The sequence below is a fragment of the Neomonachus schauinslandi genome, chromosome 5 (assembly GCF_002201575.2).
Source record: "Neomonachus schauinslandi chromosome 5, ASM220157v2, whole genome shotgun sequence".
Classification (NCBI taxonomy): Eukaryota; Metazoa; Chordata; class Mammalia; order Carnivora; family Phocidae; genus Neomonachus; species Neomonachus schauinslandi.
This window is the reverse complement of record NC_058407.1, coordinates 172,316,095-172,333,425: the sequence shown is the minus strand read 5'-3', so window position 1 is coordinate 172,333,425 and position 17,331 is coordinate 172,316,095. Positions and strand designations below refer to the sequence as shown.

The following is a 17,331-nucleotide window of genomic DNA, read 5'->3' as shown; positions in this document are numbered from 1 at the left end:
ACACCTTCTCCCTCTCCCTCTATGTTCTCTTTTGCTCTTGCTCTCTCAAGTAAACACCTTCTCCCTCTCCCTCTGCCTGCTGCCCCCCCCCCGCTTGTGCTGTCAACTAAATAAATATTAAAAAAAAAAAAGTAGAGGGAAAAATTATAGTATTTTGATACAAATGGGATACCACATAGCAATGAATATGAATGAACTACAAAGCATGGGTAAACCCCAGAAACATAATGCTGAGTGAAAGAAGCCAGTCACAAAAGAACAGAGACAACATGAAAGCTTCACAAAATCTTAGTGTTCAAAGATGGTGGCAATGTTCTATTTTTTGAAGATTTCTAGGTGGTAGTTACATGAATGTTTGATTTGTGATAAATTACTATGCTGGCTATCTTTATTTTGTGCATTTTTCTGTATGCAGTCCACAAGAAAAAAGGCTTAAAAAATGCTGATATTAAAACAGAACTTGTAAAGTAATCAAATTAAAGTTAGGAGTTCCTAGGAGTCCAAACCTAAGTGAAAGTGAAACCCCAGAGAAGTAAGCTAAACAGAAGCGACATTTTCCTGAGCGCACTCATCAAGTCATTTATATATTCAAAAAGAAAATAATGATGATGATAATCATCATCTTCTTGAGCTCCTTACTTCATGGGGCACACAGACAAATCTTACAGACCACAAGGAGAAACATGCTTTAATACTGATGAGTGGATGGAGAGGAAAACAAAACGCCCTGTGAGAACTGGTGAAGATTATACCCAGTCCTCATCCAGGACTAAATTCTTACCATCTTGATGACCCAAAGCCTTGCAGACAGCAATCTAAAGTATAGTGTTAGACTGACACTGCCCCTGGGCACATGATGAAAGACAAACGTGAATCCTCCCAGAAGGAACCATTTCTATCAAAACCCCAAGAAATGAGCTCACAGTCAAAATTTACAAAACGCACAAGGAAAACAGGACACCAAGAAAGCCAACAGAAACAACAGAATGAGATTCACAAGGACTTCACGTGTCAGAATGATCACACTCAGAACACAAAGAAGCTATGTTTATTGTGTTTAGAGAACTAAATGGATTAAAAATACAGTCAAAATATGACACTAGAAAAATGATCCGGAGTATTATAAAATAAGGATGCCAGAATGAGAAGAATATAGGAAATGGAACTAAAAATACTGTGGATGAGTTTTTTTTTTTTTTTAAAGATTTTATTTATTTGACAGAGAGCGAGCGAGCGAGAACAGAAACACAAGCAGGGGAAGTGGGAGAGGGAGAAGCAGGCTTCCCGCGGAGCAGGGAGCCCGATGCGGGGCTCAATCCCAGGACCCTGGGACCATGACCTGAGCCAAAGGCAGACGCTTAACAACTGAGCCACCCAGGCACCTCTGTGGATGAGTTTAATGGCAGATTACACCCCACTAAAAAGAAAATTAGTGAGCTGGAGGACTGCATTGAAGAAATCACCCAGAGTGTATCACAGAGACAAAGAGATGGGGTCAAGAGCCACAGAGGATGGCGGAGAAGCACTGACAGCAAAAGGAAGAGAAAAGATTATTTGAGGAGATACTGGCTACCAAATTTCTAGAACTGAGGAACGTGATTGATCTACTGCCTAGGATAGTCTATATTCTAACTGTACTGCCTTAGTTAGATATGCATTAAGCACAAAATAACTATAAAACATTTTTTACTTCACTCAGTAGTAGTCCTCAATAGTAACACTGGTACTACAATTTATTTTATGTATATTATAGAATAAAAAAATGTATTAATGTTACTAGAAACTACATTTTTAGTGGAAGAACACAAAAATGTAAAATTTAGAAAGACTGAGGGAAAAAAACCTTAATGTTAAACTTAAATGGGAAATCATGAACATGTAATTAAAAAAAACCCATATTTCCTTCGTCTCTCTCCTGTAAGGGCTGACAAGTGATGACACACTAGTGGCAAAAACCTGGGTTTCTTGGAGAAATGACCACATTCCAGGGTTAGGGCAGAAACATTCAAGGTAAGCCCAGGCAACTCCGTATTTTACAAAGCAAGGACATGCTCAGACTAACTGGGCCCTGTCAAAATGATACAGATACATCTTAAGAGGTTCCTACTGGTCAAACGTAGGATAATTCAGTACCAAAACCAAAAAAGGTTGTAACTCATTTTAAAATACCACTTATATAAAAACTTTTAAGTCCACGGTAACTTAGAAAAAGAGAAAAAACAAGGACAAAAATCTTACAGCAGAATGCCAGATAATAATCCAGGTGGTGGATATATGGGTGTTCATTGTACAGTCTTTCAACCTATGTTAAAAAATACTAGGAGGAAAAATTAAAAAAAAAATTAAGTGGGGGATTATTCTAGATTAAGAAGCTAAAGAGATAAACACATTATGAAACTTTGACTCATTTCTGGTTCACCTGGGGGGCTCAGTCGTTTAAGCGTCTGCCTTCAGCTCAGGTCATGATCCCGGGGTCCTGGGATCGAGCCCCGTGTTGGACTCCCTGCTCAGCGGGGAGTCTGCTTCTCCCTCTCCTCCCCGCTTGTGCTCTCTCTCGCTATCTCTTTCTCTCTCAAAAAACTAAATCTTAAAAAAGAACCGGGTCACAGTGGCTGTCCCTGGATAGAGGGCGACAGACAGGGTGGCCATTGGCACCAACAGTATCTTTGTACGAATTAGAATAGAGCATCTCCTCTGGCTCCTGACCTGAGAAATGGGGCTCTTCCCACTTGGCCGCGGCAGGGAACAGCTCTCACTTGCACTCTGGGCTGAGTACTATAGTGCTGGGCATAATCTTTTGAGGACAGAGGTTTAGGTATACTACTACTTCTGTTTGATGGATGCAATCTGTATTAATTAACTGAAAATTTTATTAGTTTCAGTATTCTACGTTCCTCACAAACTTACAACGGTTTTACCTCTGCAGACTAGGAGGGAAAAGAGTGTAAAAAGAAAAGGACTTATTTTGTTTTCTTTGGGACACTTTTATTTTTTAAAAATTATAGTTATCATTTTTATGATAAACACTAAAGAAACACTTCCATACACTTCTCCAAACAGGCAGGGTGGTTGCAGAACACTTTGTTACAAATATAGGGAAGAAAATGTCTTTAAACAACCTGACCAAAACACGCAGTATCAATGCTCAGAATTAACAAAACACCTTAATTCCATAACCATGCAGGATTAAGTAAAACCCAGAAAAGTCTGTCCATGACTAAAATTAGAACTCTTCTAAGAGGATCATTAAAGAAAACATAATGCTAAGTGAAATAAGCCAGTCACAAAAGGACAAATACTGTGTTATTCTACTATTATGAAGTCCCTGGAGTAGTCAAATTCAGAGAGACAGAAAGTAGAAGTGTAGGTCCCAGGGGCTGGGGGTGGAGGGGCGGGGGATGAGGAGTTAACGTTTAATGGGGACAGTTCCATTTCGGGAAGATGAAAATGTTCTGGAGATGGTGGTGATGGTTGTGCAAAAATGTGGAGATAATTAATGCCACTGATCTGTATACTTAAAAATGGTAAAAACGGTATATTTTTATATTATGTGTATTTCACTACAATAAGAAAAACAGGGACGCCTGGGTGGCTCAGTCGGTTAAGCATCTGCCTTCGGCTCAGGTCATGATCCCGGGGTCCTGGGATCGAGTCCCGCATCGGGCTCCCTGCTTCGCGGGGAGCCTGCTTCTCCCTCTGCCTCTGTCTCTCTCTCTCTCTCTGTCTCTCATGAATAAATAAATAAAATCTTTAAAAAAAAAAAAAAGAAAAACAAAAGGCATGTGGTGTACTTACACATTCAAATCATAGTAATTCTTCAAATGAATTATCTCCTCAATATACCCATTTGCAACATCTGGAAATCTTGCCTCCTGAAAAGGAATAAAAACATTATTTTTTATCCACAAGAATGGTTTCAAATTGCAATAAAAACCAGATGGCAAAAAGTAAAATGACTCAAGACGAGAAAGGGGCTGTAAGGCAGGTCTGTGCGCAGACGTACGTGTCTGCATAGACTGTGGACTCTAGAAAGGACCCTAGAGATTATCTGGTCCTCTGCCACTTTCCATATCCGTTCTTCGTGTTTTTTTTTTTTTTTAACTTTTATTTTATTATGTTATGTTAATCACCATACAGTACATCATTAGTTTTTGAGGTAGTGTTCCATGATTCATTGTTTTCGTATAACACCCAGTGCTCCACGCAATACGAGCCCTCCTTAATACCCATCACCCGGGTAACCCAGCCCCCCTCCCCCCTCCCCTCTAAAACCCTCAGTTTGTTTCTCGGAGTCCATAGTCTCTCATGGCTCGTCTCCCCGTTCTTCACTCTTTCAATTAACGCTGAACATCTCTGCCCAGGCAAAAGGAGTATGAAAAGGAGTAAAGCACTAACTCTTAAGATGCACATGAGCTAGTGTGCCAGATGAAAACACCCGGGGTAAGAAGGGTTAAAAGCCTGCTCAAAGGCAATGAGCAGCTGAGCCAGAACCCACAGCCCTGCATCACACTCTGTATCAGGGATATCCAAAAGAACTTCACATAATGATGGAAATATTCTATTCTGTGCTTTCCAATATGGTAGCTCTTCAGCCCCATGTGACTGTCAGGCACTTTAAATGTGACCAGTACCATTGGAAATGGAATTATAAATTTTATTTAATTGTAAGACACTTACATTTAAACAGGTACATGAAACTACCACATTGGACAGTGCAGCTCTAGATAATCTATAAACCTGCCTTACGGGTCTGAATTGGAATTAACTCAAAACCTTTTTAAAACCAGGGGGATTGCTCATATGACAGCACCAGGGTACCCATGATCTGCAGCTAGAATCCCAGAGGGCTTGCTGTGGGGTTAAGGGTAGATGAGGAATACTGATTTAATTTTCCTATCTTCAGAGTCTTTCTTCTCCTGGTATCCACCTATAGATCCCTTAGGACAATGAAGTGCCCCCCCTCCTCCCCTGTTGTGATTTTGCAGTAAAAGAAAACTCACTACATTTACTGTAATTATTCACTTAAATAAAATAAAACTTACTGTTTCTTTCACTAAAAGTGCAACGAGTTCTTGATCTACCTCAGTAGCTTCTTGCCCCCAAAGGTTTTCCAAATTGGGCTCCTGAGATCCTTGTAGTGGAAAGGCTGGCCCTGGCTCTTCATCATCTATTGCTAGTTGTTGGTCTTCAAGCTCTCCTAGAGGATGGGCAGGCTGAGGAGAAGAAGGGCCTGGAATCCCATCCTGCTGGGGTTCTGGTCTTGGAAAAGCTGGCCTTGGAAAAGCCAGCCCTGGGGGTTCATGCTGATACAACAACGGGCCCAGTTCTGCTTCAGGCTGCCGCTTCTGAGGAACAACCTGGTTTGTTATCTCACGGGGCTGTTGGTTTAGGGACTGGAAATAAGGATGGTCTAACCAGCAGTCTTCTTCGATGGCTTGATCATCTAGGATAGCAGTAGATTCTTCAAGGTTTGATAAAAGCTCTGTCTCTGAATCTTCAGATGACTGGTTCTGAGAGTCCAGAGGATCACCTTCTGGTAAAAGAAGGCTACCTTCTTCCAAGATAACGATTTTCTGCTCTGATCTCGGGTTGACAATGTCATTTGCTGCTTGGTTATGACTTGGTCCAGGTTTGGGTTCTCTTTCTGTTTGGCCACTTGGCTTAATGAATTCAGAAACTCCAGGAGGCCCAAGATCCAGAAATTCACCGTAGTCATCCTCAGAATCATCCTGTGCCCCAGAATCAAACAATGAGCTGTTACACACTGAAAAATAGCCGTTCTTATCTGATTCAAAGGCTGTTCTAGACTTTTTAGGCCTTTCTTCTCCCAATCTTTTGAGATCTTGCCACTGGGCAGCTGGTTTGATGAGATTGGGTCGTGATGTCTGAGGTTTATTTGTCTAAGAAAAAATGAAATTTTAATAATAATTCAATTTCTTTCCTAGGTCTATGTCTCCTTGTGTACTTATGTTGAGCTTCGGAGACAGGACAGGAAAGAAACAAAAACCAAAACACCCTACCCAACAAAACCTATTCTCAACATTTCTCTTAATATTGAAATTTGATCACAACTGTAAGAATCAGAGTAGCCATTCAAAGACTGGAACCTGAGTTATAGTTTGAATTATAATTTCACCTGAGACCACTAAAAAATAACTGCATAGTAGAGGAAATAATGAAAGAATGACAAAACAGCAGAGGAATGAGGATTGTTAAAAAATACGGAAAGAATTTAAGCTTCAGTAGTAGTTAGCAAAATGCAAATTAAAAAAAGACCCCCCACCCCCCCATAAGACTGGCAGAGTTTTTAATTAGATAACATTAAACACTGATAAGGATGTGGGAAAAGTCTCATATGCTGGCGAATTTAGGAAAGCAATTTGGCATTACTGACTAAATTAAAAATGTATATCCTTAGGATCTATCAGTACAACCTTTTTATATCTATTCTACAAACCCTTATGTATCTAAAGGGCACATATATACCAGATACACACTGCCACATTGCTTATAACATAAAAAGAAAAAAGTCAGAGACATTCTACAGTTTATGCCCAAGAGAGTAGTTTAATTGAAATGGACGTCCAACTGTAAGGTAACGGAATACAGATGCCTCTGACCTTTCTCTCCTCTGAAATCACCCCGATCCAGGGAGAAGAATGAGGCACAGAACTGAAAATCTTTGATGAAACCAGCAGACATGTGCAATCCCAAATCACAACATATAAGAGGAGGAGCTGATAAATGCAGTGACAGAAGTATAACTACAGACTTCAGATAAGGAAGAGAAAGCTTCAGAAAGGCAGAAAGTTTTCCAAAGACAGTGGTGTGCCCTGGGAGGACAAGACCAATACCCTGTTTGGAACAAGGGGAACCTCCACTCCATCTGACAGAAATTTCTGAGGAGCTTAGACTATAAGGGAACACACACCTGTGTGTGTGTGGGGGGGGGGGCAGGCTGTCAGTGACATAGGATGGACAGAAACTTTGAAATGGGCTTCTGTGGAACCAGATATCTCTGCCAGGTCCTAAGAAGAGAAGGCTATATAAACATAAGTCCATGTGTACAAACACCCCCTGTGCGCATGCACACACGCACGCACACACACGCACACACACACCTGGGTGGCCCAGTCGGTTAAGTGTCAGCTTTCAGCTCAGGTCATGATCCCGGGGTCCTGGGATGGAGCCCTGCATCAGGCTCCCTGCTCAGTGGGGAGTCTGCTTCTCCCTCTTCCTCTGTCCCTCCCCCTAACACGTGTACTCTCCCTCAAATAAATAAAATCTTAAAAAAAAAAAAAGAAAAAAGGAAGCAGCCTAAATAAGGAATAGATACAAAATGCTTGAAAATTAGGTAAGAAAACAGTAGAAATAAAGACTACAGTGAAAAGGTTTTACCAACTATGTAAGTGGAGTTCTGAAAGAGAGAGATAAGAAGCAATATTTGAAGACAAAATACAAATATTCAGGAAGGACAGTGGCTTGATTTGTTTTGAAGATCTAAGCAGGATGAATTAAAAAACCCCAAATGACAGAAATCTAAATATAGCACAGGAAGACTTCAGAAATCAAATATAAGTTCTTAAAAGCACATATTGCCTTCAAAAGCAAAAATAAGACTGACTTTTCAACACAAAAAAGCCAGAAAACACTGGAATAATACATTCCTAGTGTTAAAAGAAAATAACTACCACAAAGAATTTTATGCTGAGTGAAAAGATCAGATTTACTGTAAAGGAAGTCCTAAGGAGTGTTCTTTAGGTAGAAGAAAAACAATCTGCAAGACGCAGAAAGGAATGAAGAGCAACAAAAAGGTAAGTATTTGGACGAAGTGAAGTGGATGCTGATCATATAAAACAAAAAAGACTGTGTAGGGTTTAAAAAAATGTATACAGAATTAAAATATATTTAAAGAACAGTATTTAATTTGGTAGGTAAATAGAGTTAAAGTGTTCTAAAGTCTTTATCCAGGAAGAGTTTAAAGTACTAATTTATATTACTGCTGAGGCGCCTCTGTGATGTGAGGAAGCCTGAACAAGCCCTTAAAACAGATCATATGTATTAGACCTGACACCAAAAACAACTGACAAAAGAATAAACTGAATTTCATCAAAGTTTAAAACTTTTATGCTTCAAAAAAAAAACCAAAAAAAAAAAAAAAACCAAAAAAAAAACCTTTTATGCTTCAAAGGACACCATCAAATACTGAAAAGACAATTCAAAGAATGAGAGAAAATATACACAAATCAGGTATGTGATAAGGGTCACTTCTAATATACAAAGATTCAATAATACAAAGACAATCCTATTTAAAAATGGGCACATGATCTGCATAGGCATTTCTCCAAAGAAGATATGCAAATGTCCAATAAGCACATCAAAAGAGGCTAAATAACATTAGCCATAGGGAAATGCAATTCAAAACCATGAGATACCACTTCACATCTATAAGGATGGCATTAATAAAAAGATATAACTAACAATTGTTTGAGAGAATATGGAGAAACTGGAACCCTCATTCACTGCTGGTGGGAATGCACGACAGTGCACCTGCTACGGAAAACAGTCTGGTAGAATAAAATAGAGTTACTATATGATCCAGCAATTCCACTCCTAGGGGTATAACTGCTATGGTCTGAATGTTCGGGTCAGCCTTCCCGACCCTCATGAACCCTCATGGATGGGATTAGTGCCTTTGTAGAAGAGGCTCCAGAGAGATCCCTAGCCTCTTCTACCATGTGAGGACACAGTGAGAGGTGCTAGCTTTGAACCAGAAAGAGGGTCTTCATTAGAACACAACCATGCTGGAGTCTTGATCTTGGACTTCCCAGCCTCCAGAACTGTGAGCAATAAATTTCTGTTGTTTATAAGCTACCCAGTGGTATTTTGTTATAGTAGCCAGAATGGACTAAGACAATAACCAAGAAAAGAAAAACATATGTCCACACAAAAACTGCTATATGAATATTCATAGCAGCATTAGTCCTAACAGCAAAAGTGGAAGCATCCCATATGTCCATCAATTGATGAATGGATAAACAACGTGTGGTACATCCATACAATGGATTATTATTTGGCAATAAAAAGGAAGTACTTACTTATGCTACATCACAGATGAATCTTGAAGACATTATGTTGAATTAAAGAAGCTGGTCACAAATAAAATCACGTATTGTATGATCCCATTCATATGAAATGTCCATAAGAAAGGAACATGTATACAGACAGAAAGTAAATTAGTGGTTGCCTAGGGAGGGGTGCAGAGGTGGTGGTATCGGCGTGGGGGCGTTTAGCAATCACTGTTAATGGGCATAGGGTTTCCTTTTGGGATAATGAAAACGTCCTAAAATTGTGTTGATGGCTGCAAAACTCTGTAAATACATGAAAAACTACTGACCTATATACTTTTCTTTTTTTAAGTAGGCTCCACGCCCAATGTGCAGCCCAGCGTGGGCTTGAACTCACAACCCTGAGATCAAGACCTGAGCTGAGATCAAGAGTTGGATATTTAACTGACTGAGCCCCAAACTGTATATTTTAGATGGATAAACTGTACGGTATGTGAATTATATCTCAAAAAAGTTGTTTTAAAAAGGGAGAGAGATCCTATGTAGAAGCCCCGATAAAAGCAATGCCTGTTGGCTTCCAGCTGCTCCAGTCCCCTGCTGCCCCAGCTCCAGCACCATCTGACAACAGCCACACAAGACGTCCCAAGCCAGAACAATCCAGCTGAGCCCTTCTCAAATTCCTGATCCACAGAAACAAATGACTGCAGTTGTTTTAAGCCATTAAGTTTTGAGGTGATACATTACATGGCAATAAGTAAAATAATAAATATAAAAGAATGAAGAATGACTAACTCAAGTCAGTAAAAGGACCATAAAATAAATGCCAAAGAAGCGTGTTAAATATGCTAAACTAGAAGGAAAGCATTCAAGACAAAAGCAGAAACTGATTAGTAAGAAAACAAATGGTAGCACTAGAACACGAATCTCAAAGCGGTTTCTTTGGTGAAGGAGGGAGAAGAGGGGAGGAAGGAAGGTAATGTTAGTTCATCAAATCAGGGAAAGGGGATAAAACACAAGTACGCAAAATAGAAAAGGAAAATGGAGGAACCACAGACTCAGAGGACAGAGAGAGGACAACAGGTTATTTAATTTTATTAAATACACTAAAAAAAAACCTTAAAGAAATTATTTTGTAGGAAAATATCAGTGAACAAAACTGATATTAAGGGGTGCCTGGGTGGCTCAGTTGTTGAGAACTCCGTTCTCGGCTCAGGTCACGATCCCAATGTCCTGGGATCAAGCCCCGCATCGGGCTTCCCGCTCAGCGGGAAGCCTGCTTCTCCCTCTCTCCGTTTGTGTTCCCTCTCTCGCTGTCAAATAAATAAAATCCTTAAAAAAACAAAAACAAAACAAAACAAAAATACAAACTGATATTAAAGTGAGAGAAGAGGCACCTGATGTGGCTTGGTCACTTAAACACCCAACTCTTGGTTTCAGTTCAGGTTGTAATCTCAGGGTCGTGAGATCGAGCCCTGCATTGGACTCCATGCTCAGTGCAGAGTCTGCTTGAGATTCTCTCTCTCCCTCTGCCCCCCTACACTAAAATAAATAAATCTTAAAAAAAAAAAAAAAAAGTGACAGAAGAGGACGCCTGGGTATCTCAGTCAGTTAAGTGTCTGACTCCTGATTTCAGCTCAGGTACTGATCTCATGGTCATTGAGTTTGAGCCCTGCCGTTGGGCTCCATGCTGCGTGCAAAGCCTACTTAAAAAAAAAAAAAAAAAAAGTGACAGAAAATCTAGACATGTTAATTACCATAGAGGAAGCTGAGACAGTTTCAAAGAACTGGCCTCCAAGAAAAGCAACAGCCCAAATGCCAGATTTTACCAAATCTATAAGGAACATAACTCAAATGTTATTTAAAATAGTAATATTAAAGCAAAGAAAAAAGAAAACTTCTAAATTCTTTTTATGAAATCAGAATCAATCATGTTTATAAAAACCCTGTCAAAGACAGCACAGGCACACACATACACTATATGCCAATCTCACTCATGAGATCTATGGAGAAAACCCTAAATAATATCTTAGCAAATGGAATCCAAGGGCATATTACCATTACATTATAATACCATTACCACACAGAGTCGATCCAGAGATTAACAGAGAGAAGAAAAATTATACGACAATCTCCACAGATGCTGAAATAGAATTTGATAGAATTCTATATGCACTAATAAAAACTTAAAGTAGATGGCTACTTCCTTAACATACTTTAAAAAAATGGTATCGCAGGAGTACCTGGGTGGCTCAGTTAGTTAAGCGTCTGTCTTTGGCTCAGGTCATGATCTCAGGATCCCAGGACTGAGTCTCCCATCAGGTTCCCTGCTCAGGCAGGAGTCTGGTTCTCCCTCTCCCACTGCTCCCCCCCGCTGGTGCCCTCTAATAAATAAATAAAATCTTAAAAAAAAAAAGGGTATCTCAAGCAAAAAGCCACCATCTCACTTAGCGAAGAAACAGTAAAAGTATTCTGTATGGGGCGCCTGGGTGGCTCAGTCGGTGGGGCGACTGCCTTCGGCTCAGGTCATGATCCTGGAGTCCCGGGATCGAGTCCCACATCGGGCTCCTGGCTCGGCGGGGAGCCTGCTTCTCCCTCTGACCCTCCCCCCTCTCGTGCTCTCTGTCTCTCCTTCTCTCTCGCAAATAAATAAATAAAATCTTAAAAAAAAAAAGTATTCTGTATTCCCGTTTATGCCAGTGGGTATTTCTCATTCCTATTCCTACTATTAAAATTTTTGAGAAGGCACCCTTGAGAGGTTCATAGGGTCAACTGAAAAACAACTACAGATGATAAAGATAAGGTGAAATTAATATAAAATTATTTTTAAAACCAACAGACTCCTAAATTAAAAAAAAAAGTGGTTAAAAGGTATAGTGGAAGAAAAGATGCCATTTACAAAAGTGACAGAGAAGATAAAATAACGGGAAGAAACTTAACAAAAATGTTTAACATCTATAGTAAGAAAAATTCAAAATGCTCTAGCTGAGGGATATAAAGGAAGGCTAGACCAAATGGAACAAAAGTTAGAAAGGGTCAATATTATAAAAAAATGGTTAAGTTTAACAATAAGATTTGTTTTGAATTCATTGATCTACCTACTGGAATTAGAAAAGCTGAGCTCAAAATTTATATAAAAATATAAGCAAAAAAATATCCAGGATGATTCTGAAAAACGTAAACAGGGGAGATGAGCACTACCGGATATTAAGATACACAATAAGGTTGTAGTAATTGCAACAGTGCAGACTAGTGCACGAATAGTCACAGCAATAGTGCAGAAGTTGAGAAAGAGACCAAACATACGGCTTCTAAAGCTACAGGGGCATCAGTCAGGGTAGAAAAGGGGCTGTTCTGAGATGCAGGACCACAGCACACACAGAGTGCTACAGAGCAACAGAAATGGCGCTCTCAGCTGTCCTACAAGGCCCCAGCCACCACTGCCGCAGGGCCAAAGAATCAGATCAATAACTTGCAATAATGTCTCATCATGGTAAGTTTAAGAAAACTCACTTCTGTCAGGATGACATCATCATCCAGGTCCTCTTCGTCGTGTTCCTGAGGAGCCGGGGTGACCAGCATAGGAACCCCTTCCTCATCAGAGGAGTCAGATATGGTGATGGGTCCATCTCTGAGATTGATCCAGTCTAAAAGGAGGCAGGGAACATGGTTACCAGGAGATGAGCATGCTCACATTCAGTCTCTTAATTCAATTTTGGCATGAAAAGCTACTGGTGTGTTAGCTTATCTCAAGCAGCACCCGCACCCAAGTATTAACAGCCAGGTTTCTGTGGTGAGCCTTGCCAATAATACATTTTGGGAATCAATAGAGAAAATCTGACAACATTATCAACTTTTTCTTATACTAGGTCTGAGAAATCTGTTGGTGAAATCTTGACTGCCAATTTTTAAAAAGTGAAATCATGGTCTCCCACCTCATCTCTATTACTCCCCATCTCTATTACTCCTGATTAATCTGAAAAAACTTTCACTCAAAACTAGTATAATTTTCATTTAATATTTAAAATACCAATTTGCTCACCTTATAAACTTTAAATATAATTTACACATAGTTCAGTGTTTCAAACACCCATTTAGCATCTATGACTGTAAACAACAGAACCTTCCTAATTTCCTTTTATTTTTAAATTTTATTATTTTTTTTAAAGATTTGAGAGAGAGAGAGTGCACGCATGAGCAAGCACTAGAGCAGTGGGAAGAGCAGAGGGAGAGGGAGGAGAGAAGCAGATTCCCCACTGAGCGTGGAGCCCAACATAGGGCTTGACCTCAGGACCCTGAGATCATGACCTGAGCTGAAATCAAGAGTCAGACGCTTAACTGACTGAGCCACCCAGGTGCCCCATCCTTTTACGTACAACTAGAGTTAAGCTAACTATCTGGATACAGAAATTATGTTCAAAGGTTCTAACTCCTTCTATTTGTTTGAAAATAGAGCATGTCTAATATGAATTACTGGATAACACAAACTGTTAAATTTTTCTGCCTGGCTCATGGGAATGTTAAAGGTTAAAACAGGCAATGAAGAGAAAATGCATTAAGAGTCCTAGAGAAAAGGTTAGGGGGGAAAAAAACCCACAATGAGAAAAGAGGTATCATCAATCACAAATGTTGAAATATCTCCATTAAAGCTCTAGTATCTTTTTCAAGGCTAATGCCTCATTTATTTTTATGGCATCCAACAATTTTTTTTTTTTAACGATTTTATTTATTTATTTGACAGAGAGAGACACAGCGAGAAAGGGAACACAAGCAGGGGAAGTGGGAGACGGAGAAGCAGGCTTCCCACGGAGCAGGGAGCCCAATGTGGGACTCGATCCCAGGACCCTGGGATCATGACCTGAGCCGAAGGCAGATGCTTAACGACTGAGCCACCCAGGGGCCCGGCATCCAACAATTTGAAAAGCAATCTAAAGTCAATTATCTCACTTCATCCCTGTAACAGAGCTGTGTTGAGCCAGTGACAGCAGTTTGTTGAATCTAAGGTCAGACTGCCTGGGTTCAAGTCTCCACTCCACGATGTGCCAGCCACATGATGCTATTCCCTAACTTCATCAAGCATCATTTCCTCAACATTAAAAAAAGGTTAACAGTGATGGTTTGAGGGGAGAAGGCTCAAACCCACAGCTTGCAGGGTGGACAGCCAACCAGAGGTAGCCTAATTCATGTGACAGAATTCCAGATTTTCCTGAATGTTCCCAATCATTATATTCCTTTGGTCATTTCCAGGTTAAATGGTTGTTTTTGACAATTCTAATTCTTTTTGGAAGATCTAATTGGCTTTATTAAGCAATTCATGATTTGGGCAGCACCCCACCTAGCAAGCAGAGTGGAGCTCCGGGACAATTTTGTCTAATTTTACCACAGGTTTTGGAAAGAATTTGCTAAGCTCAGTCAGCCATTCCAAAAAACCCACCTGTGGAGGTCCATCATGAAGAGACACTGAGGCAGAGGCACTAGACACCAGGCACAGGGTCAAGAGAGGAAAGGGGTACCAGTGAAAGAGCATAATGAACAAGACTCTGGCTGCCTTCTACTTCTTAGCTCCCAGAATGCTGGCAGACAGTCTCAGATTCCATAGGCAGGAAATTGTACATTCCTCTCTGGAAGAACTGGCCCAAGAAAAGAACACTTACTGACAACCTTGGAAGACCCAATGAAAAAGCTGGCTTGAAACCTATCGCCTCACAGCGGAAGCCCAATGGTTGACAAGATATTCCCTAACACACCATGTATAAACACATTAGCCTTTAAAAAATTAAAGTAAAACAAACTCTATGAACCAAATGTATAACTCCATGAATTAATCAAAAGACCCATACCTGAGTGACCATCACCAAGGTCAGTAAATACATTTCCAGCACATTAATAGTCTCCTAACTCCACAGACTAGTTCTGCTTGTTTTTTGAGTATACATTCGTTTCTGGCTTTCTTGCAAATACTAGGTCCATGTATTCATGCTGTGGCATGTGCTGTAGCTCTCTGCTGTACGTAATCCACTATATGACTATATTGCAAGTTATTTATTTTTCTGTCAGTGGACATTTGGGTTGGTTCCAGTCTTGGCTATTTTGAATAACACTGTCTTGAACACTTTTTTTTTTTTTTTTTAAGAGAGAGAGAGGGAGGGAGAGGGAGAGAAAGAATGTTAAGCAGGCTCACTCGGACTTGATCCCACGACCTTGAGATCATGACCTGAGCCAAAATCAAGAGTTGCATACTTAACTGATTGAGCCACCTAGGTGCCCCTAATTCTGTCTCGAACATTCTTATACATGTCTATTGGCATACTCATTTCAGTTGGGTGCATTCTAGGAGTGGAAGTGCTAAACCATAGGGAAAGCGTATGTTCAATTTTAGCGGACAACGCCAAACAATTTTCCCAATTGAGCTAATACACACTCCCGCCAGCAGTGTGGGGTGGGATGGTACCTGCGACTTCATGTCCTTATTGGAACATAGCCATGCTCATTTATATGCCAACTATAGCTGCCTTCACATTATAATGGTATAGCTGAGTAACTGCCAACAGAGAGCACAAGACTTCCAAGGCAAAAACAGTGACTATCTGACTTTTAAAAATTTGCTAAGTCCTCATTTAGATTACTCAGTTTTCTTCAAACATGATATTAGATGCATCTCATAAGCTTCAAAAGATTGTATTTTGATTATCATGCAATTCAAAATATTTTGATTTCCACTGTGATTTCTTCTTTGAACCGTAAGTCATTCTGAAATGTATTCCTATGTTCCACACATATAAGGATTTTCTATTTCTGTAATTGATTTACAACTTAATTCCAATATGATTAGAGAATATAACCTATATGATTTCAATCCTCTGAAACCTGGAACTTGTTTTGTGGCTCAAAATATGGCCAATTTTGTTAAATACGTTGGGTGCAATATTCCACTTATGTCTATTATGTCAAATTTGTTGATCGTGTTTTATATCATACAAATGTTTGTGAATGCTTGCTGTCAGTTAAAGAAACATGTTAAAAATCCCCATTATAATTGTGGATTTATCCATTTCTCCTTTTAGTTCTGTCAATTTTTGCTTTGTGTATTTTGACAACATGTTACTGAGTGTACAGAGGTTAGAACTGTTTTATCTTTCCAGTGCACTGACCCTTTTATCATTATAAACTCTTTATCTTTATTTATTAATACTTCTGGCTCAAGTATCTATTTTATCTGATAATACATAGACATACCAGCTCTTTTTTGTGCTATTTGCATAACCTATCTTTTTTCATTCCTGTACTTTTAACCTTTATTTTACCTTCTTCTTTTTTTTTTTTAAAGGTTTTATTTATTTATTTGACAGACAGAGACACAGCGAGAGAGGGAACACAAGCAGGGGTAGTGGGAGAGGGAAGCAGGCTTCCCTCTGAGCAGGGAGCCGGATGCGGGGCTTGATCCCAGGACTCTGGGATCATGACCTGAGCTGAAGGCAGACGCTTAACGACTGAGCCACCCAGGCACCCCTATTTTACTTTTTTTTTTTTTAAGATTTTATTTATTTGACAGAGAGAGACACAGGGAGAGAGGGAACACAAGCAGGGGTAGTGTGAGAGGGAGACGCAGGCTCCCCGCAGAGCAGGGAGCCCGATGTGGGGCTCGATCCCAGGACCCTGGGATCATGACCTGAGCCGAAGGCAGTTGCTTAACCAACTGAGCCACCCAGGCGCCCCTACCTTCATTTTTAAGCCTGTTTTTACTGGGTATGGAATTCTTGCAATTAAATATTACTCAGCAATTAAAAAGGATTTAATTGATACATGCAACCATGGATGAATCTCAAAACATTATGTTGGGCAGAAAAATTCAGGCATAAAGAGTATACACTGTATGCTTCCATTTATATGAAACTGTATAGTGACAAAAACGAGATCAGTGGTTTCCTTAGGCCAGGAGTAGAGTGAGGACTGATCGCAGAGAGGGCATAAAGGAACCTTTCTGGGATGACAGAAATGTTCCACATCATGAGTAAAGGGAGTGGTTATATGGGTATTTTCATTTTTCAAAGCTTACTAAACTATATGCTTAAAATGTGTGCATTTAAGTAAATTATACCTCAATAAAGATGAATTTAAAAATAAACCTACAGGGGTTGGCACAATAAAATTAATATAGCTCATAAAAACAAAACTCTGCATGCCTGAAAAAAATCTTCATGCTGGGTGCAAAACACACAAAACTTTTCTAACAGAAAAATATACCTCCAAAGTGAATAATTTCCCC

At 39.8% G+C, this 17,331-nt stretch overlaps 1 protein-coding gene across 3 annotated transcripts in view; it reads right to left on the bottom strand.

The window, feature by feature from the left end:
• The window catches only part of RNF216 (ring finger protein 216), a 147,101-nt gene that overhangs the window by 111,053 nt on the left and 18,717 nt on the right, over positions 1-17,331 (bottom strand). For 2 of the 3 annotated variants that reach the window (XM_044915735.1, XM_044915737.1), the window contains exons 2-4: positions 12,579-12,712; positions 5,043-5,900; positions 3,796-3,872 (exon numbers count right to left, since the gene is read on the bottom strand). In XM_044915735.1, coding sequence (XP_044771670.1) covers positions 3,796-3,872; positions 5,043-5,900; positions 12,579-12,712 — 1,069 coding nt within the window. The remainder of the gene's footprint in view (positions 1-3,795; positions 3,873-5,042; positions 5,901-12,578; positions 12,713-17,331) is intronic. The other variant, XM_044915736.1, reaches the window with a different exon arrangement.